Source organism: Grammomys surdaster, unplaced genomic scaffold (assembly GCF_004785775.1).
Source record: "Grammomys surdaster isolate TR1022 unplaced genomic scaffold, NIH_TR_1.0 126906, whole genome shotgun sequence".
Taxonomy (NCBI): Eukaryota; Metazoa; Chordata; class Mammalia; order Rodentia; family Muridae; genus Grammomys; species Grammomys surdaster.
The window spans coordinates 2,516,351-2,538,638 of record NW_021621692.1 but is presented as its reverse complement, the minus strand read 5'-3'; the positions used below and the strand labels follow the sequence as shown (position 1 = coordinate 2,538,638).

Genomic DNA, 22,288 nt, shown 5'->3' with positions numbered 1-22,288 from the left:
GTAGTGTTTCGCCGGCAAAACATACACACACACACACACACACCAGAATCCTTCCGTAGAAACACGTTTATTTCCCTAAACCAAAATGGTGGTAGAAGACGACCCCCAGCCCTGGGAAAAGCCCTTATATACCCTAGAGCGGCATAATCACCTCTGATTGGCTGTATACTCGTTGCGCGCCAAACGCCGTGGGATGGGCTTAGCTTTGGCGGGCTTTACCAAGCCACATGCGCACTTTATTTGTTTACTAGGAAGAACTATGGCTGACAGCGCCACCTAGCGATGGCGGACTTTGCCAGCACCTGCCGCGGCTCCCAACATCTGTCAAGGTCCTTCTAGCTTTTAGAATCTCAGCTGAAAAATTAGGTATAATTCTTATAGGTCTGCCTTTATACGTTACTCAACCTTTTCCCTTGCAGTTTTTCTTTGTCCTGCATATTTAGTGTTTTGATGATTATGTGGCAGGAGAATTTTCATTTCTGATCCAATCTATAAGCTTCTTATACATTTATAGACATATCTTTCTTTAAGTTAGGGAAATGTTCTTCTATGATTTTGTTGAAGATGTTTTCTGGGCCTTTTAGCTGAGAATCTTCCCCTTCTTCTTTTCCTATTATTCTTAGGTTTGGTTTTTTCAAAGTGTCTGAGATTTCCTGTATGTTTTGTGTCATGGACATTTTAGATTTTGCATTTTCTTTGACTTATATATTGACTTCTATCATATCTTGTACACCCAAGATTCTTTCTTTCATCTCTTGTACTCTGTTGGCGATGCTTAAGCCAATAGTTTCTGTTCTCTTTCTTAGGTTTTCCATCTCAAGGATTGCCTCAATTTGTGTTGTCTTTATTGCTTCTACCTCTATTTTCAGATCTGGGACAATTATTCATATCCTTTACCTGTTTGTTTGTATTTTCCTGTATTTCCTTAAGAGATTTATTCATGTCCTATTTAAAGGCCTCTATCATCTTTAAAAGATTAGATTTCATATCCTCTTCTTGTGTTTCAGTTTTATTAGGATCTCCAGGGTTTGTTGTAGCAGGATATCTGGGCTCTAGTGGTACCATATTGCCATGGATCTTGTTGATTGTTTTCTTACACTGTCCTTTAGGCATCTGGTTTTCCCTGGTATTAGCTGGATTAGCCTGATGGCAACAGGGCTTCAAGTAGGGGGAGTCATGGGCATGACAATGTAGATCAGTGAACCTGACTCTGCTGGATGTGCCTCAGGCCAACCCCACTGACAAGGAATTTGTGAGACAATGTTCCAAATTGGTTGTTCTTGAAGCTCCACAGGCCTCCACGGTGTAGTAGGCTCTTGGAGTCCTGAAAGGGTCTCAAGACCAAAAAGCAAGTCCAGAGATAAACAATGAAGGTCAGGGGACAATGAACAGCTCACCTCTGCAGGCTGTCTCAGGTGGGACCATCTTGGAAGGGTTTGGTGGGGCAGGGTTCCAAGCTGGTTAGTTTTGGATCCCCAGAAGACTTCCACATGGATGCAGGATGCTCTTGGGATTCAGCAAGGCTCTTCCAGACCAAGTAGTGAGCCTAGAGCTCGCTTAATTGACTTAATATTGTGTATGTCTTATGCAGGTAACCACAGCTGCTATACAACATGTTCATGTGTACAACACCATGTCGTGACCAGAGAACATTTCACTGCACTCCTCCCCATCCTCTGGCTCTTTCATTCCTTCTGCCCACTCCTTCCTGTTGTTTCCTGATCTTTGAGGAAGGGGATGAAACAGATGTTCCAGCTTTGACTGAGTAGTCACAGTATCTTATTTTCTGAAACAGTACTGATTTTAAATACTCTGGCCCTTTTTCCTCATGAGAACATGATAGTTTACATTGTTGGGCTATACTATTTTCAAAAGGGATTTTTCAGATTATTTCTGAACTATCCTCTATCTTTGAAAAGTAATCTTCTCATAGCTGAGTAGAATGGAAGATAGGTAAAGAGTAATGGTTGCTATGCATGCTAATTCTGTTGACCAGGGCAAAGGAAGTCACACAGAATGAGTACAGACTGCACCAAAGGGAAACATGATGCATTTCTCATCTTGTGGTCTACTTGAGAATGGGTTTTGAACAATGAATCATTGTTGATACAAAGAAAAAAGTCACAAGTCAATTATTAATGGGTGGTTTTGACTTAGAATTTCTCCAAGAAACAATGATGTGTATCAAAACCCAGAAAAGCCAGACAATGACGATGAAGATGTTCAAATGGAGAGAATAAGAACAGCAAATGCCTTGGTATCCACCAGTTTTGATGAGGTAAGCACACAAAGTAGTTAGCTTACCAAACAATGCAAATGTGTGCTCATTAAAGCAAATGGTCTACCAGACTCGTTCTATAATGATACTTCATTCCGTTTATTGTAACAAAAGAGAGTCACTGTTTTAGAATGTAGCACCTTTTTATATTTAAATGAGCAAAATTGAAAGTCAACATTTCCAATTCCTTAGTATAAACTAAAAAGAGAATACAGGTGAAATCACTAAAGTCATGAAAGACTGAGAAACTGAGAGTATATTGACAAATGTCACTGTTTCTAGTGAGAATGTACAGTATTCAACATAAGTCACACTGTCTGGTGCTTTTAGTGTCTTTTTGCATGTTTGTGGAGTCTGGCGGGCTCTATAAAAGTGTGTTTCTTGGTAGATGTCTTTGTAGGGGAGGAACATCAAATTCTCTCCAAAGACAAGGGCTAAAATAGGATCTCTTTGATGCAGAGTTAGGGCAGTAAAAGGGATCCAGCTTATTCAAAGTCAGTGGAGAGAACAGCCTGACTTGACATTCTTCTCGTTTGCAGAAGCCAGTGATTGTTGCCAGCTGCCTACGCAAAGAGTATGCAGAGAAGAGGAAACATTGCCTTTCCAAGAAGAAGGCTAAGATAGCCACCAGAAATGTCTCATTCTGTGTCAGGAAAGGTGAGACATGCGGTTTTCAATAGTTGGCTCAACTGTTCAAACTATTGAACTATTTCCTGGTCCCTGAGGGAAAAATCTTTCACACACTATTTGCTTAGTCACAATGTGGACCCCCCACCAGGGTATCCTGCCAACTCCTTTATACATTTCATTTTCAAATACATTCATTCACCCCAAGAAAAAGGACCCAGCCATATTTACATAGGAACCAACACTACTATATGGCCCATGAAAGTCCTTAAATTTTCTCTTATACTCACACAACTGATATTCTAATGTTTATTATTTTTTTAAAGAGAATTAGTTAGGGGTTGGAGGGGTGCAACAGCATAGACTGAAGGCTTATGTTGGGGGAACTCAATTTCTGTCATTACTACCAAAGGCTTAAGATCCCAGAAAACAGAATCAGATACTCTTAGTTTCTAAGAATGGCTTTCCAATTTCCATTAATGTAATCTTGGGAAAATACCTCATCCTTGAGACTTTTTCTCACCAAAAATGAAAGAAGAGATTGTGATTTTTGGGGGGATAGTTGTGACAGTTAAATGGGATACAATGTATAAAACATATCACATAACATATATCAGACAGTGAGAATTCAGACTATGTTTTATGTTTAATTTTACTGTAAATTTATGTTCAATATAATTCCTGTGTGTCTCAGGTGAGATTCTAGGGTTGTTGGGACACAATGGAGCTGGCAAAAGTACATCTCTTAAAATGATAAGTGGAGACATAAAGTTCACAGCTGGCCAGGTAGGTGGCATTTTATTTGAAAGTTGTCAGATGGCACAGTATATAACCGATAAGATTCTGTTCAATATGACTGACATGATGGGTGCAATACACAGGAGAGTAAATTCGTATGCACACTATATAGAAACTAAACGCTTGAGAAGAACAATTATTTATACCTTCAAAGGCTCACAGAAAGAATGTTCCGTGGCAAATTACAAAACTAATATAAGAATACATATAATCCTATTAACTTGTAAATAAAACACTTCTAATAAGCACTTTCCTCTGAGCATGTAATATTTTAATCTTGAGTAAAATTGTTTCTAAAATTTTAGGATATTCACTGCCCTTTAGAAACCACCAAGTTGCTCAAGAGTGTGTGTGTGTGTGTGTGTGTGTGTGTGTGTGTGTGTGTGTGTGTGTGTAATTCAAATACACTATTTGGAAGGATCATTTTTTAATAAACGGTAAAAATAAACATCAGAGAAGTGAAGTGGACACAAATTATACATACAGGAAGTGACGGAATCAAGTAGACAAGACAACAAAACAGAGACATCGTAGGACAGAAATGAAACCTTTTCCCCAGATTCCACAGCAGAATCTGGAAGATCCCTTTGCAAAGTCTAGAGAGGCCAGGGCAAACTGTAAAGCAGAAGCCTATGGACCTGCACCTGGAAAAGTTTGTGGTGGTCAAGCCAAGAAGTGAAAAAATAGGCAGGGATAAAATTGGCAGATATCCCCACAAAGACAGAGAAGATGGCAGGTTACCATGTTCCTCTGAAGCCAAGGCGACAGCAGCTTGTCATAGAAGGCATGCACTGGGAAATGGTAGTGAGCTGCATCCTTATTTCAACTCCAGCTATCTTCAATGCTCTCCACCTCAGACATTTTTCTGACCCCAGCTCACTGACTTATTTCTCCTGAGGCGTGGAAGGACAGCAGATGACTTTTCATTATTACATTGTGATGGAACACAGTAAAATTACGATGGCTGAGGAGATGGCTCAGTCCGTAGATAGCTTGTTGCACTATCTAGGACTTAAATTCATTCTCCAGAACCCACAGGAAATCCTGGCATGGTGATGTGTGCTCTTGACCCTAGTTCTAGGGCCCTAGAGACAGGCAGCTATATTCCTGGGGCTAACTGGCCAGAGAGCCTATTCTGACTGATAAGCTACAAGCCCAAGAAGAGACCCTGCGTCAAAAATAAATCAATAAATAAACCAAGATAGACATTTCCTGAGGTTGACATCATGGAATTGACTTAGTCACAACACCCAGCATGATGGTTTACACCCTTGTTCCCCTACTATAGTTCTTTCATGATCCCTTTCCTCTGTGACCATCAGGTCACCTCCTACTTGTCTTGCAGGTGGCTACACTGTATCCTTCCTCATCCCCTTGTTCAGTCTGCTCCAGCACACCTGCCCTTGCCTCGGCTAAGAAACAGCACATCAAGTTACATTCATTCATAGGCTTAGGTCTTACCCTTGGTTAAGAAACAGCACATCAAGTTACATTCATTCATAGGCTTAGGTCTTACTCTCTGCTCTGTACCAAATCCCCCTTTCCCAGCCTCTTATTTTTACCCCCATGACTGGCAACTTCTCCTCTTCCATTGAAATGAACCCTCAGAGGATGGCAAGCTAATTAACCGACCCCAGGTCGCTTCTGCAGTTACTCTCCATCTAAGCTTTCCGGCATCCACCACAGCATCACTCTGACTGACCTTGTTCTAGTTCCTCTTTCCTCTACTTGTTGCTTGCCTGGTTCTCTCTATAGGACAGAAACTCCAAAAACAGGGCACTAATTCTTTTAAGCTCCTCATCTATGAGCATTAAGTGCAGCCTCTGTCACAGAGGAGGTATTCAAAAGAACACAGAAGAGCAAGTGAGGGGAAAGAGCCATTCCTAAGATGCTTCATTTAGGAAGTTGTGAAAACACTGGATATGTACTGGGGATCAAAGCAACACTGGGATATCTTTGACAGACCACTTAAAAGACCATGTTTCTGACTGGGCACACATTCATTCGCAAGCAATTACTACTAACAAGCTCTCTCTCCAGTGTAAGATGACAGCAAAAGGTTAAAATTCCCTTTGGTCTGGGAGGGAGTTTCTGAGAGAGAGCTGTCACAGAAGTACTCCCTGAGGCTGTGTATTGTGTCGGCTCTAGTGATGAACTTTTATCTGTAGGTGCTACTGAAAGGGAGTGGTGAAGGGGACACCTTGGAGTTCCTGGGGTACTGTCCTCAGGAGAACGCGCTGTGGCCCAACCTCACTGTGAGAGAACACCTGGAGGTATTTGCTGCAGTGAAGGGCCTGAGCAGAAGTCATGCTGCAGTCTCCATCACAAGGTACATGGGTGGGGGTGCACCTAGAACAGGAGGACGTCAGGGAGAAATAGGGGTGACAGTATTTGCAGAAAACTCAGCGTGAAATGCTCAAGATGGTGGGCAGATTTATAATTATGAATTAGTTTTCCTGTTTGAGGGGTGTTAAGTGTTTTTTTTTTTCTGTCATTAAACATGGTAAAGGGGAATATATTGGTAAAATGTATAGAAAATGCTAAAATTTAAAGTATTGATCATAGATTAACTATTTGAATTCTATGACATGACATGATACTGTTTGAGGAGGGCTCACCTCAGCCAGTAATATCACCTTTTCCCCTACTAAAACACATACACACACACACGCACACGCACACACGCATGCTTCACAATTCAACCTATGGGCCCTATTTCTCAATCTTCCCTAGGCCTACTGCCCTACCCTCCCATCATCTCTCCTCATCACAGAGAGGATGGTGATGTTCTGCTGTCTCTCTTTAGGTTGGTGGATGCGCTCAAGCTGCAGGACCAGCTGAAGTCTCCCGTGAAGACGCTGTCAGAGGGAGTGAAGAGAAAGGTATAGACAGGGCTCAGAAGGTACAGCTTCGAGCATACCTAGTGGGGGAGGAACCACTTGAGGTGATGCCACATGGGCTGTCCCTCTTGTTGCAGCTGTGCTTTGTGCTGAGCATCCTGGGGAGCCCTTCTATATTGCTCCTGGATGAGCCATCCACCGGACTGGATCCTGAAGGGCAGCAGCAAATATGGTGAGGAGATGCTGCCACTGGGGTTGAGCCCACACCTAGAAGGGCACCTACACACACATGGCACATGCACACAGGCACGTAAAACACACAGAAAGAATTACAAATGTTTATCTTAAAACTTTTTATGTACATAGAAAACAAAACTACCAACACCCTTAGTAAAATCAGTGGTCTGCAAAAGAACATTTCTCTAATAATATTTTTCAAACATCTCTGAGGAAGGAAGCACACACAACATTAGCCTCAAGCCACTCACTGTGCATGTGAGAGTGGCACAGGTATCTCTGGGTTGGTACAGAAACTTTTGCCACAATCAAGTGTCTGGTGCTGGTCATGAGAACAGTGGCTCTCAGTTGTGAAAGCTGTTATTTATTCTGCAATGACTTCTTTCTGCTGGCTTGGGTGACACTGTTGAATTTTGCATCATTCTGTGCCCATGTCATGCCTGTTTTGATGGAATTTCCCTCTTCATACAAGCTCATAATAAATACTGTATTCTGCAAGAGCTCTTTTTCAATGCATGCTTCTTTTCTCTGTCCTTTTCCTATTTATCACACTACTATCTAAATTGTGACTGTTGTCTTGACAATATAGGCAAGCAATCAGGTCGATCATAAAAAATACAGACAGGGCTGCCCTGCTGACCACCCATTACATGGCAGAGGCCGAGGCTCTGTGTGACCGAGTAGCCATCCTGGTATCTGGAAGACTGAGGTGAGTATGTGTCTTGAGACCACACTCATTCTTGCAGTGTGTGTCTAAAAGGTTTTGCCTGTAGACCGGGAAATAAATGTGATGGCTACAGTCGCTAGACCCCAGTTAACAACAGGGACCCTAAGACAGACCTAGTAGCAAGCTACGAGTCTCAAACACTACTGTCCTCTCTCCCTATTCTGAACACATCCTTCTCCAATTCCCAGGTGTATTGGATCCATCCAACATCTCAAAAGCAAATTTGGCAAAGATTACCTGCTGGAGATGAAGGTGAAGTCCCTTGAGCAGGTGGAGCCCCTCAATACGGAGGTCCTCAGGCTTTTCCCCCAGGCTGCTAGGCAGGAAAGGTAAAGTTGGTCTTTGCTTTTGATCTGATACCAAATGTTGGTTCCCCCCATCAGTTATACTGGTTTGTAGTCAGATGAAAGGAAGCTTGGAAGAAAAATTACTCGATAAATACATGATGGAAAGCAAGGGAAGATAGAGCTGATGTAAAAGCAGATGTGTTGTGTCTTGTGGCCCTACTATGTGCTATGTACCATCCTTGACTTGTATCATCTTATCTCTTCCTCACAAAGACTTCCGATGTCAAGAGTGTCATTCTAAACTAAAATATGTTTGAGGAGCTAGGCAGTAACTCAAGGTTAAGTGTTTACTATGCAAGCATGAGAATCTGAATTTGGCAACTCAGCACTTATCTAAAAATCCCAGTGTGTTTGAACAGCCCTGTAATCCCTACAACAAGAGTAGAGACAAGTAAATCTTGGCCAGCTAGTCTAGCTAAACTAGTGAGATCCAGGTTCAGTTAGAAGACCTTTTTTGAAAAATATGGTGGAGAACAATAGAGAAAAACACACAAAGTTAATATCTGATCTCTGCATAGGCATGCTCTGGCAAACACATGAACACATACACACACACACACACACACACACACACACACACACTGATTCCAAAAATGTTTTGTGAGAGTCTGGCCTTTTAAACAGTACTATGACTAAGTGTACAGCCCATAATCAAACATAAATATATAATGAAGATGTAGAGAATGAGAAATGTATAAGAATGGTTGCCCCATATGCTGTGAGAAAGTATATTATGAAATATGCTCTAAGCCTCTGTGATGTCCATGATTATCTAAATAAAAAAAAAGTTACTTATTAAATCTCCATTACTGACATTACATGGTAATGAATTCCTTGTCTCTTTGTCAGAAGTTACATTCTTCTATGATAAATATGATGGGGTAAGAGGAGTGTGATTGCCACTCGGCAGTCATCTAGATTTCCACTCCTGTATGTAACATTAAGAAATTGATAGCTTCAGAGATTGAAAGGAGGAAGAAGCCAAGCGCTAGTGTTCAGTTTGACAGTAAGGCCAAAGGCAAGTCAGGCTTATCATACTTGCATCTAAGCTTTCCTAGCCACCTCCACTCAAGGATCCAAGAGTACAAAATCCTTTGACTCTTACTCTTCCGCTAATCATCCTTGTGAATTCAACAGTGTGGCATTTGTATAAAGAAACACACGTGGACAAACAGAAGAGAATAGAGAGCTCATAAATAAAGCCATGCTTATCTGGTCATTTTATCTTAAGCTCCTGTGACAAGAAAACACAATAGAGAGAAAAGACAATCTTTGAAAGAAAGAAAGAAAGAAAGAAAGAGAGAGAGAGAGAGAGAGAGAGAAAGGAGAGAGAGAGAGAGAGAGAGAGAGAGAGAGAGAGAGAGAGGAAATAGAGAAAGAAAGAGAAGGAAACTGGATCCAAACTTTGACCATATTAAAAAATCAATTGAAAACCTATTGGTACTTACCTGAAACTTGAAGTAGAAACTATCAATAAAATAAAAAAAAATAAAATAAAATAATAAAATAAAATAAACCTGTGAGCCATTGGTTTTGAGAATAAATTCATGGATACAGTATCAAAGTCATAGGCCATAAAAACTCAGACACATAGGGTTACATCAACTGAAAAGCTTCTATGCAGTAAAAGAAACAGTCAACAAGGTAAGGGAGCAACCTAGTAAACAGTGTCAGACTATGTATCTGATATGGATTTGTGTCCAAAAAAATGTAAGAAACTGATAATTATAAAAAGCAAACAAAATAATCTCCAAACCTAATAATTTGATTTTCAAAATTAGTGGACATTTCTCCAGAGAAAGCATACAAATATCTTACAAGTATATTAAAAATGCTGTGTCACTTCTAATCAGGTTAATATGAATCCAAACCGCAATGAGTGATCACCTCACGAAGAGTAGGATGAATAATTACCTTTTAAAATGAAGGCAGCTATTGGCAAGCATATTGGAGAATGAGAATATGTGTATTCTATTGGTGGAAATACAGAATTGCTCACCTGCTGAAGCATAATGAGCATAACCATCAAGTGACCAAAAAACCCCACTCCTGGTAAATATCTGAAGAATTGAAATAAACATCTCAAGTAGATGCCTAGTCCCCTGTGTTCACTGAACAGGTATCTTCAAAACAGAAAACATGAAAATAGCCCAAGTAACCACTAATGTATGAATAAATGTTATTTTATTAATTCATTAAGAATTTCAGATAATGTATTTTGATCATATTCACCCTCCACTCTTACTCCTCTGCAATATACAGTCTTGAGAACTTCACCCTAAGCAAATAAACTAATCACATCAAGATAAATGCTTCATGGTTCTACTTGCAAAGTATCTAAAATAGTCAAATCCTTAGGAACTCAAGGTGAAATGTTGCTTTCCAGTGGATAGGAAGAGGGAAATGACGAGTGTCAGTTATACAAGATGTAAGAGCTCTGCAGGTCAGCTGTGTAGTATTGACTACAAAGGCACCATCACTCCCTGAAGATCAGCTGTGTACCACTGAGCCCACAGCCAATGCTACTCTGCCCATCAGCGGTGCAGCGTTGAGCCACCGTGGCCCTATTCTGCACTTAAAGGTTTGATAACAGGCTAAGAAAATGGTCAGTCAGTGAAATACTTGCCTCACAAGCCCAGGTCCTGAGTTTAATCACTATAGTTCACATAAAAGAATATTAAGAATATGATGATATCTACTTGTAACCCTAGTTCCAGGGATGTTCGAAGAGAAGCATGAAAAGGAAAATCCCTGGGCTCAGTGGTCCACCAGCCCAGCCTGCTTGTCAGACTGCAGTCCTGACTCTATAGAAACCAAAGAAAAACAGTAGATAATGTCTTAGGAATGATGCCCAAGTGTGCATGCTTCCAAGTGTGCATGCACACCCATGTACACACATTAGCATATGTGTGTATCCACATACACACAAACACATGTACATACATAATGTAAACAAACAAAAAGGATAAGAGAGTAGATCTGTTGTTAACAATTCTTAGTCCTGATGAAAAATAGCAACAGTTGGGCAGTGAGGTTGTAGTTAGTTTACATGTGCCTTAGCTGATGTGTCCTCCCTCTGATCCCAGGTACTCGTCTCTGATGGTTTACAAATTACCAGTGGAAGCTGTGCAACCTTTATCCCAAGCTTTCTTCAAGTTAGAGAAGGGTAAGAACCATGTTCAGAAAGTTAAGACCCTGGGGAGGAAATTATTCTAAATCATACAATAATCTATGCTCATAACAGAAATGAAATGTTTCATAATACATAAAGATCAAAACTTAAATCTTAAATTGAATTTTAGAAGCACAATACCAAGGAGATAATGGCTGAGTATGGTGGAGGAAATAGAAATGAAAGTGGATTTTACTTCCACTTTCTGGGTTTTGGGTGTGGTGTGTCTTTGCATATATATACACATATACCTATATGTATATATATGTGTATATATATACCTATATACATGTAGGTATATATATACATATATATATATGTGGATAGTCTGATTCAAACTTTGCTACATTTAAGCAAATTCTTTTGAAATACTGATGTATATGTTACTTTAATTTTTAATCAAATTTTCTATGGATTAATATACTGTTTTATTGCCTTAGCATATTAAGAAAGTGGCCTTTAGGCATAGTAGCTCATGCCTCTAACTGTAGACTAAGCAGGAGAATTACCACATGTGCCAGGCCAGCCAAAGCTACAAAGTGAAACACTGTCTCAGAAAAGAAAAGAAAAAAAGAAAAGAGAGGAAAAGAAAGAAAAAGGAAAAGGAAGGGAAGGGAAGGAAAAGGGGAAAGGGGAAAGGGGAGGGGAGGGGAAAGGAACAATGGAAGGGAAGGGCAACTGTTGCAGGATATTTGATTACATTGTGAACCCCAAGACTGTGTTATTTACTGGGAAAAAAAACTGTTTCTAGTTGTGATGTGGCTCCAATTCTATTCCATGCCCTTCACATTCTATTCTGGTTGACAAGGAAGGTTCCTAGTTCAATCGTGGGACTCTTCAGTGTCTTTTAGAAAGCATACATAAAGCTATTCTCTCCCTAGCCAACCTCAGACATGTGTCTCTAATCTTCCAAAGCAGCCTGATTCAAGCATCTTTCATCTGCATCTTCCTGTGTGAATGTGCAAAACCAGTGACTCATGCATAAGAAAAGAATATTTTTCATTCCCATTTCTCCCTTAAACCCAGAATCCAGAACGTATCCAGCATGCAGGCCTAGTACAAGCAGTGTTCCCCCAGTCAAAGTAAATGTGTTGATGTATTTTAACTGAGTGGATTTATCACAACATAATTAACACTTTAATTATGTGTGCCTCCTGTTAGCTTATGAGAATATGTATATAAGAAGATATACATGCTCCTAACTGCATTTCTCCTTATACAGTTAAGCAGACCTTTGACCTGGAGGAGTACAGCCTCTCTCAGTCTACCCTGGAGCAGGTGGGTCAGTGGTAAAGACTTTACCACCCACAAAATGCAGACACATAACTTGCTACTCTGATTCGCTTGCAGCTACATGTGACATCTCTCTTTCTCATCCATCCTGTCCAGGTCTTCCTAGAGCTCTCCAAGGAGCAGGAGCTGGATGGCTTTGAGGAAGAACTAGATTCTTCCATAAATTGGAAACTCCTCTCACAGGAAGATGTTTAAGCCGAAAATATTTCCTGTTCCTTCATAAAACTGTGTTGTTTCTTAAAGACATCTATTTTTATTTAAGATCAATGAAATATTTTAGTACCTATATTATAGACTCTATGATGTTCTTCAGGGATTGGAGAAAAAGGGTAAGTGCTGGATAGAGGCTAGACCACAGGGAAGCTTGCCTAGCCTTCCCCACATCCCTTTAGGGCACTTGATGCCATAGTTCTGTAGACTGTTGAATAAATAGTTACTTTTATACAATTGTTTCCATTTCTGAGTATGATATATTTAGTTAAAATATTTTAGATAATTTTTTGTATCAAAGCTGTAGGCTTAGATTTTTCAAAACATACTTTAGTAAAGGTTCTTTAATGCTTCAACCTCCCTTCTAGCCCACCAACCAAAGGTAGGTAAGAAGAAAGGTTAATAGGAAATGAGGGATGTGGATCTATTTGAAAGTAGTTCTTTGGGGCAGTTCCAAGCATGAATCAGTAGTGGCAATCCAGTCCAACCGCAAACACCATGCACAAGTCAGCAGCAGTGGCTCAATCCAGAAGAAACCTCGAGGCTCCAGTGAATCAGAATGAGTCCACATAATGTCAGGAGCCATCATAGGACAAGCTAATAGGACTAGCAGGTGATCTTCCTGAGAAGAGCACCTTAGATTAAAATCTACAATGGAACTCTGGTAAGCAAGGCCCAGGCATTTTAGGAAAGATTCCTGCTATTAATATGCTTTTCCTGTTATTAAACATATATGAAAATCACTAGGTATTAGCCCATCCTTTTCAGCAGATCTCTGTAGATGTACTGTCTTGTAGTGATGCTATGTAGACAAACAGATGACTTCTTAATTCTTGACAGTGATCCTATAAGAATTCCTAAAATTATATCAGTATTTATTAAGCTCTTTTACAATGGGACTGCTATTAAGTCCTTCTCTGATAGTCAAAACTGCAGTGAGAACTCTGCCAGTTTCCCATATGTCACCAGTTAATTGCTTCTGAAAGTAAGCAGACTTTCTACTGCTCAGAGCACATTCCAAGAGGTTGTAAAGCCATTAACCAAAGGTCATTAAAAGGGAACTAACGATTTATTATAGGACAGAGTGCTAGGACAGAAGATAAAATATTGACTGAGTTTATACAAAACTTCACTAATAACTTACTTATGGTTTTTAATTCTCAATAAACCTGTGGAGCTGTGACAGGTGATGAATATTTAGCTAGATAATTACTCTTAATGGATGTGCATGTAAACATTCTCTGTTGTATACTTCTATTTCAATTTATGATTTGAATTTTTGTGTAAACTTGTGATGGACTTTTTACCATGTGATCATGTATTCTGAAAGATGTGTGAGTGCTGAGGATAGAGAGAAGAGGCAGAACTGGGCTGAGGAGAACTTTTTAGACAGAACACACTTTAGACAGATCTGAACAGAACTTTTTAGAACAGAGCTGAGGATAATTTTTGTAGTCAGGACACAAGAGAACTTTTTAGATAGATCTAGCATTGGGAGAAAGGCATTGAGAGTAAGAGCATTATTGTGACATCAGAGCAGAAGAGAGCAAGATTAAAAGAAGAATGCAGAGTGGGATAACTTAGAAACTATAGATAACATAAAAAACTAAGAGAACAATGTGCAGAATGTTGAGGGAAAGAGGAAAAAAGAAGACTCTGCAGAGAGCAGAAGGGCAGGCAAGCTTTTCCTTAGCATGGGACAGAACAGGTCCTTTTTTAATAACAAGGCAGGCTTAGTCTTATTAAAAGGAACAAAGCTTTCTTCTTACAAACTTGGGTTTAATTCATTTAGCATTAAAAGGGTAGAAGCTTTTTCATTCTCTATGAAATAAAGATTGGAGCTCATTTTTCATCCAGAATGAGTGAATTATTTCTGCACTGGTCCTTGGTCTTTTTCTCTATATGCATATGTAAGTACAGATGTGTGTGTGTGTGTGTGTGTGTGTATGTGTGTGTGTGTGTGTAAGCATGTAATTGTAAGAATACATGCAAGCTGAGCCCAATTGGTTTGATTGGAAATGTATAAATACATGAACTTATGTGAGTTTATGCATATTTGCTTATGTAAAAGTTTTTTCCTTCTGTGAGCATTATTCTCTTCTCCTGGTTCAATAGAAGCTTATTGTTCCAAACTTCCCCCAGCCTGACAAGCGAGAGGCATCTAGACAAAAGGGAAAAGGCTCTAGGAATTAATCCTTTACTTAATCTCCTGCTGTTTTAAGATAAGGTGCTAAATGCCAGAGACTGCAGTTTCTGGCCTCAGAGGAACATAGAAGGCAGGTCAGCTACAGTAGCAAAGTAAATTAGACTTAGATAAGTACAATTTCAATTATTATACAGCAACCCTAAATATCTCGTAAGACAATAGTCTTACCCCCGTATCTCATAAGACAAAAGTCTTACCCTCTGCCAAGGCTCTTCCCCCTCCACTGCCACAAGAAGAACCAACAAGAAAGAAGACCCTCCCAGGGCTGCTTCCCCACCCCTGACAATGGAAATGAGAAGAAGAAGCCTGAATACCATGAGAAGTTCCTTGGTGCCTTTCTCTCTCTGAAGACACAGCATGGCAAACAAAGATACCAGCAAAGTGTTTCGAGGAGAACCAATGCAAGAGTATCCTCTCATTGTCTGTGGGGTATATTTATATTCTTTCTAAACATAGACTCTCCCAAATGTCCACCCCCACAAAACATCATATGCCCTCTTACATGCCTGCTTCAGCAAAACATTCTCTCATAAGACAGCTTCCAGAAAAACATCACATGACACAACCGAGCCTCCAAAGAAACTAGAAATTTTCACTTCACAAACCACTTAAGCATGCTTTTCTAATCTAGAGTGTGAAATCCATACATTTACTGTCAGGACACCTGCTGCTCTGAAGGGTCAGTTACAGCAAAAATACCGAAGTGGTATTGGTCATTGCACTCAGTACCCACATAGTTAAGTTATCCACTGACCACCTGATGAAGACACAATCTGGAAAGCCAAAATTCACTATTAGAAGTTGGTTGTGCTATCTTTTTATTGTAACATGAAATCTGGGCCTTAGAGACCCCTAAGGTACAACTGATATTCTATATGCATTTGGTATATGGCCTCAGAAAGATCCTGAATACAATTTTGAATCACATGACCAAGCAGATGAAAAAGTAAAATCACATTCATACACATACACATCATGAGAGAGAGAAAGAGAGAGGGAGGTAGGGAGAAGGAGAGAAAGGGAAGGAGGGGAGAGGGAGGGAGGGGGAGAGACAGGGAGGGATATACTACACAGAGAGGAGAGAGAGAGAGAGAGAGAGAGAGAGAGAGAGAGAGAGAGAGAGAGAGAGAGAGAGAGAGAGAGAGAGAGACTGGAACAGTCTAACAGTCCATGTAGACTAGGTTAGCCTCAAACTCACAGAGATCCATTTGTCTCTGCCTCCCTAGTTCTGAGATTAAAGAAATTCACCACTACATTTGGCTAATTTTTCCATTTCATATCTGTTCTTCATGTCTTTTTTTTCTTTCTTTCCTTAGTGCCTCATATTTAATAATTTCTTTAAAAATTATTTTAAAATATTTGCTAAAAGAAGCAAGCATATTTGCTAACAAGAGTTTGTGAGGGTTTAGATAAGCCAACATTTAGCCTTATGTTTGGGATATTGTCTGCTAAGTATAATTAAAACAAACTATAAAGTGGAAATTTCTGGTTACTGTGGAGACTTGGGTTATAATGATATTTTGCTGGGGCAGAAAAGTGAAAGGTTGTTTTGCTAAAGCAGACATGTGAAAGAGTGTCTTGCTGAAGCAGACACGGGTGAAAGGATGTTTTGCTACAGCAGACAGCACTGGTTCGCTGTGCTCCACCTCGATAGTTTTCTCTGACTGCAGGAATGTATTGGTTCACCTTACATTGCATTGCTGAGCTTCACTTGCGGTGACTTCATAGAGAAAAACTCACCAAAGAACTTCTCGTGAGATTTCTGTGGCTTCTTGTACTTCCTCAGACTCGGGCTGGTTGGTGAACCTCATGGTTTCTTCTGGATTGAATTACCCTTGCCAATCTGTGTGTGGTGTCTGCCGAGTGGACTAGACTGCACCTGCTGATACATGTGGAGAGTTTGCTAGTGGACTAAACTAAGAACAACAAAGATTGGAATCTCCCCAAAGAACTATTTCTGAACAGGTTCACTTCCCCCATATCCTAATAATCTTTTTTTTTCCACTACCTCTGATGGGTGGTGGGCTAGAGGGAAGGTTGAATCCTTATAAAAGTAGGTTGTAAAAAAAATATATGCCTACAAAGCCCCTCTATGCCCATTCATGTGTATCTCCATAAATCCAGGCAACAAGTGAAGAAGATGTATATTGTGACTTTGTTTTCCTGAGAGTTTGCATACCTAACTCACCTTTTCCATTATCTAGAAAGGTGTAGTAATTTGGAATGCCAAAGAATATAAGGGCAGGCTGGTAGCTTTCTAGATATATGATTAGAATAGAATGCCCAATCCTATCAAGTCTTAACATGCTATGTTGTTACAGTAGAATCCCAGGAACGAGACTCGTCTCCTTCTTTATTTCTGTAAATCAATATTCAGAGATCGGTAGATTAATCAAAATCATACAATAGCTAAAAAGCCTTCCCAGGGTCCTGCTGAGAATCGATCTTCTCTCACCTCAAGCAGCCTCAATCCTGTGCTAATCACTTGGCTTGGAAGACAGCAGGTGTAGAAAACCCAGACCCTTCCCAATGTGCTCCAGATTAATCAGAAATGAAGGGATACATATGTGGTGTGAACCAAAAAGAACAGAATAGCATATTATCCAATGTCATGCTGAATTCTATCAACAGAAGTGTTCATGACAACATTTTAAGGAGGGATTAGAGAGATGGTTTGGTTGTTTTCCAGAGGACTCCAGTTCAGTTCCTAGTACCTACTTTGGGTGAATCTAATTCCAACTCTAGGGAATCAGACATCTTTTTCTGCCCTTCATATGCACACACACACACACACACACGTGGGGGGGTATGTGTATATGATCTTTTTAATGTTTAAAGAAAAGGAGATTCATTTTGGAATTAGCCTGCCTGATGAATGTGAGCTGAAAGGCATTTGTCCTTGAATTTGAAGGAAACATTGAATGCTTATGGTTGAGAACAGAACAGAATCACTGGAAAGCAACTGGATGGTTATCAAGGATAAATTGTTCTTACTTCAATACAAGGCACATGGCCAAAAGTGACCTGCTTGACCAAGAGTCTGCAAACATTTCTTCAGTGGTGACTAACTGGCCCTTCTAGTCGCAGCCTGTGGGTTTCTGGGGTTCAAAGGAAACTGGCAAAATCAGCAGTAAATGGAATGACTTCAAGTCAATAACTAGGAAGACAGATCAAATCCAGTGAGTAGCTTAACTCTATTGTGATTTGGAGGATGTGGAGATCAGTAACACACAAGGTAATCGTTTAAATGGTAATCATCTAGAACGCAAGAAAAGAGGATAAGGAAGGAGAAAGCGAAGAGATGCCTGGAGTAACTTGTCTTCAGATCCGTACCATTCTAAACCAAAGACCATCTGACTCTTCTTAGTGTAGTGGCCACAGCCACAGTTTTTGGCCATCCACTATCAGATTTTACTGGGGTTCTGTTTTTTGTTATTGTTTTACTTTTTGTTTTTGTTTAACCCAAACCACAGCTGTTGAGCATTTAGTTGCAGCTGTCTGGCAAAGACATTCTGTTTCTACTTGATATAAACTCTGTGTGTTCCTTTATGAATGACCACTTCCTCTGCTTATCCTATAAGGACTTTTGAATAGCAGAGATATTTACACACGTGAGGGTTGCTACATGGCTGGACACAGATTTCTGAAGCATTGTGCTGCATGTCTGATGTTTCAAACACAGGAATTTGTAATGGAATGTGTTCTGTGGTTCAGAAAGTTCAAGAGCCTAGATCCAGATCTCTTAAGAAAGCCCAGAAAGGTAGAGTGTTGGCAAAGAAACCAGAAGAAGGGAAAGATGGGGTCTAATGGGAGAGAGATGGTGTCAGAGGGTGAGAATGGAGAGAGAGGTGGATCTTCCACCACTTGAATCATAATAAAATTGATGGAACTTCAAGAGGTGGAAGATCAGGCCATTGTAGTCAATGGAAGTAGGGGAGGTCAGTAAGCTATCAGAGCCTCTGAGACTAGAGAAGAGAAGCACCTTAGCACAAAGATTGAAACCCAATATAAAACGAAGACGGCATTGATCTCTACCAAAAAGCTCTATACAAGCTACTACTAACAGCAAGGATGTCAAAGACAATGCTCCTGGCTTTTATTTCTATTAAACCATGTGTCCTAGTTTGATTTTATGTCACTATAGTAGAACACTGACCAAGCCCAGTTGAGGAGAAAGGGATTATTTCACCTTACAGGTTACAGACTTTAATAGAGCCAAGGCAGAAACTGAAACAAAGACCACAGAGGAACGATACTAATTGGTTTGCTCCTCATGTCTTGCACCCCTTGAGTTCCTATACAGGCCTATGTGTCTAAAGGTGGAATTTCCCACAGTGGGATGGGCCCTCATCAATGAATTAACAGTTGAGAAAATGTCTCACAGACATGGATGCAGGCCAATCTGATCTGAATAATTCTTCGGTTGAGGTTTCCTCTTCCTAGGTGACTTCAGGATCCCATCAGGTTGACATCTGAAGCTAACTTTGACTTTCCACCTCTTGCCAATATTTTTTTTAATGTCATAAGTTAGCACAGTTTTGTCAAGAGACAAATCATCTGCCTTTTGTCTTATTATTTAGAAGTCTTGTATAGATAAACTACTCCATCATTTCTTTTCTGTCTTTGCACCTACAATCAATTGCTCACTGCCAGTTTATAATCTTTAGTTACCAGATAGTGGCCAACCTAGAAGGAATGTTATCCTAGAATGTTTCCAAGCCTGTTTTCTTTTCCTAGCAATTAACTCACAACACATGTAGGTTTACAGAGCTCTCTTTGTACCTTTTATTCTATAGGAGTCTTGAAATTACTTGTATCGAGTTAGTAGTTCAATAAAACCCATCAATGGGTTCCACACATTTCTTCCACACAGCATTTCTACATGAAAGTACATCTTTATATCGATTCTGTAAGAAATCTACCCAATAAGGTGGGCTGATGCTCAGGAATCATTAGGCTGAGTAAGAGTGGCAGGAAAGGCAAATCAGCAGCAAGAAGCAATCCTGTGATAATATCTCTGAGAACCTTGCATCTCAAAGCACACCCATCACAGCCATGCAAACAGGTGGGCCATCTCCAGAAAACTCACTTTCTTGACCTAGCCTTTCCTAGATGGGTTCTAACAGAAGATATTAAATATTACAAAGTTTAGCTGTGGCATATGATCCAGCCTTGGCTCCCTCTGGGCCACAATTTCTGTGTGTTGACTTTAAGAAAACACTTCTCAGGAGATTGCATCTCAATGGTGCTGATCTTACTAACCACAGCTGAACTTTAAACCCCAGCTGACCACCATCCTTTGCTCAAGTAAAGCCCAGAATGTTTCACTTCCAAAGATTGTCAGTTCAAATATGTCAAACAAAGAGCCTTGATGGGACTCTCAAATTTCCCTCTGAAATTTCACAAATCAGGTCTTCAGTCCTATCCTCTAAGTTCCCACAGAATGGCCTTAAGCTGTGAATACTCAGTGGTTTTTCCAGCCCAAAGCTCAAGAATCCTCCCCCAAACACCATGCCAAGTTCTATCATAGCAGGACTCTATTCTCTGGTACCAATTTCTGGCCTGCTCAGCTTTTCTGTTGCTGTGAAAAAAGCACTGTCCAAATGCAACCTGAGGAGGAAGTGATTTATTTTAACTTATAGTCTGTCATCTGGTAAGACCAATACAGGAATTCAGTGAAGGAACTTAGAGGCTGATACTAAAGAAGAGACCATGGAGAAATGCTGCTTGCTGGCTTCCACCACCCCCAAGAAATGCATACAAGTCTTCTATAGAATTCAATTTCAGTTGAATTCTCTCTTCTCAAGTATCTCAAAGTGTGTCAAGCTGACAGCTGGCCCTAACTGTGGCATCATGATAATTCAGTTGTATGCTCCAGAAACTTGGGAACAAAGAACTGACAAGTACTCTGTTTGCTGTTCCCTTAATTTTGGTTGAAATAATTACCAAGATATAAAGTTAATAATAGTCTAATAAGTCTCTTGAGCAGGCAGAGGTAGGCACTTTCAGCCCCATTAATATATCTATATTAGATCTGGGATTTGAATGGTATTAAGTTCTATTACACACTTCATCTTGGGGCAGCTAATTATGTTAATATTTTAAAATATAACTAAGGTACTATCTCAATGGAGGCTGGAGCTCTATCATCCCCTTCCACTTAAGTTCTGTCTTATTTTGCTACTGCTGTAATAAAGTTATCATGAGCTTATAGAAGAAAGGGTTTGGTGCTTATAGTTCCGTATGGGTGGATAAGAGTCCATCACCCTCATGGCATGAAGTATGACAGCAGGAAGTCAGGTATGGCTCGGGAGCAGCAGCTGATGGCTCACATTAGACCCACAAATAGGAAGCAGAGAGCACACTGGGAATGGCATGATGCTTTTGAAACTGCAAAGCCCATTCCCAGTGATACACCTCCAACCAACAAGGCCATACATCCCAATCCTTCCAAAACAGTTCCACAAACTGAGAACCAAGTATTCAAGCACATGGATCTCTAAGGGCTATTCTCATTGAAACCACCTGATATGAAACTGATAGATTAATGTGTCTCAAATGTATGGATATTTTATTAGACATTTCCCATAATATCAATAGCAGGACAACAGTACTTGTATCATTTAACCTTGACCATTGTATCTTGGTTTTTAAGACTGAGAAATTGAGGTCAAAGGGTTTTTTTTTTTTTTTTTTTTTGCTTTTCCATGCTGTTTGTTCTGTTGGGATGTTTGCAAGGAACAGGTGTAGAAACCATGGGAGTTACTCAGTAGTTCTTTGTTGCCCCCTATGGAAAAAAATTACACCTATTAAATTAAACATGCAAGTATTTGTAAGAAAAAAAATTGCAGGATTATAGCATAACATTCTGGCTTGTGTGTCCTTGTGTTTCATATAAGTGTCCATGTGTGTGAAATGGGCATGTCTTCGTGTCAGTATGTGCATGTAGATGTCGGAGGCTGAGCTCTGGGGGTCTCATTTGATCATTCTTGACTTATTTTTTGAGATGTGTTCTTCATTTATTCTAGAGCTCTCTGGTTCAGGTGGGGCTGGTGGCCAATGAGCTCTGCTCCACAGCCCTGGGATTACAGACGAGTAACCAACCCAGGCTTTTTAATAGGCTTGAAATGGACACTGGGGATCTCACCTTAGATCCTTTTGTTTGTACAACAGGCATTTTACTGATTGAGCCATATTCCCAGTTCCCTAACATTCTCATTTGTTCCTGCTTGTTTTGCAGGAAAGGAATGAAGCTGGCTTACACTCAATAATAAAAACAACTCTGCTATCTGATAAGGGTAAAAAAGCAAGGAAAAAACCCTACTAACGTGGAAAACTCATAATGCTAGGAGGTAAATGGTGGATAAAATATTAGGCACATGGAAAGTTATATTCCATCTCAATTTCCACGAATGGTTTTTAGAAGAAAATGCTAAAACTTCTCACCATCAGAACTGGCTACAGTTGTATCTCTGAGGGATTGACCTCATCTGTCCAGCCACGTTTCGCAATCAGTGGACACTTGAAACCGCTGCAGCTGCTGAAGACCTCTG

At 40.1% G+C, this 22,288-nt stretch overlaps 1 protein-coding gene across 1 annotated transcript in view; it reads left to right on the top strand.

The window, feature by feature from the left end:
* LOC114615574 (ATP-binding cassette sub-family A member 8-B) overlaps positions 1-12,514 on the top strand; it is a 74,311-nt gene extending 61,797 nt beyond the window's left edge. Inside the window, exons 29-39 of the mRNA XM_028761269.1 lie at positions 2,158-2,278; positions 2,818-2,935; positions 3,600-3,691; positions 5,872-6,032; positions 6,510-6,585; positions 6,681-6,775; positions 7,370-7,489; positions 7,696-7,836; positions 10,941-11,020; positions 12,249-12,304; positions 12,416-12,514. Coding sequence (XP_028617102.1) covers positions 2,158-2,278; positions 2,818-2,935; positions 3,600-3,691; positions 5,872-6,032; positions 6,510-6,585; positions 6,681-6,775; positions 7,370-7,489; positions 7,696-7,836; positions 10,941-11,020; positions 12,249-12,304; positions 12,416-12,514 — 1,159 coding nt within the window. The remainder of the gene's footprint in view (positions 1-2,157; positions 2,279-2,817; positions 2,936-3,599; positions 3,692-5,871; positions 6,033-6,509; positions 6,586-6,680; positions 6,776-7,369; positions 7,490-7,695; positions 7,837-10,940; positions 11,021-12,248; positions 12,305-12,415) is intronic.
* The last annotated feature ends 9,774 nt before the right edge of the window (positions 12,515-22,288 follow it).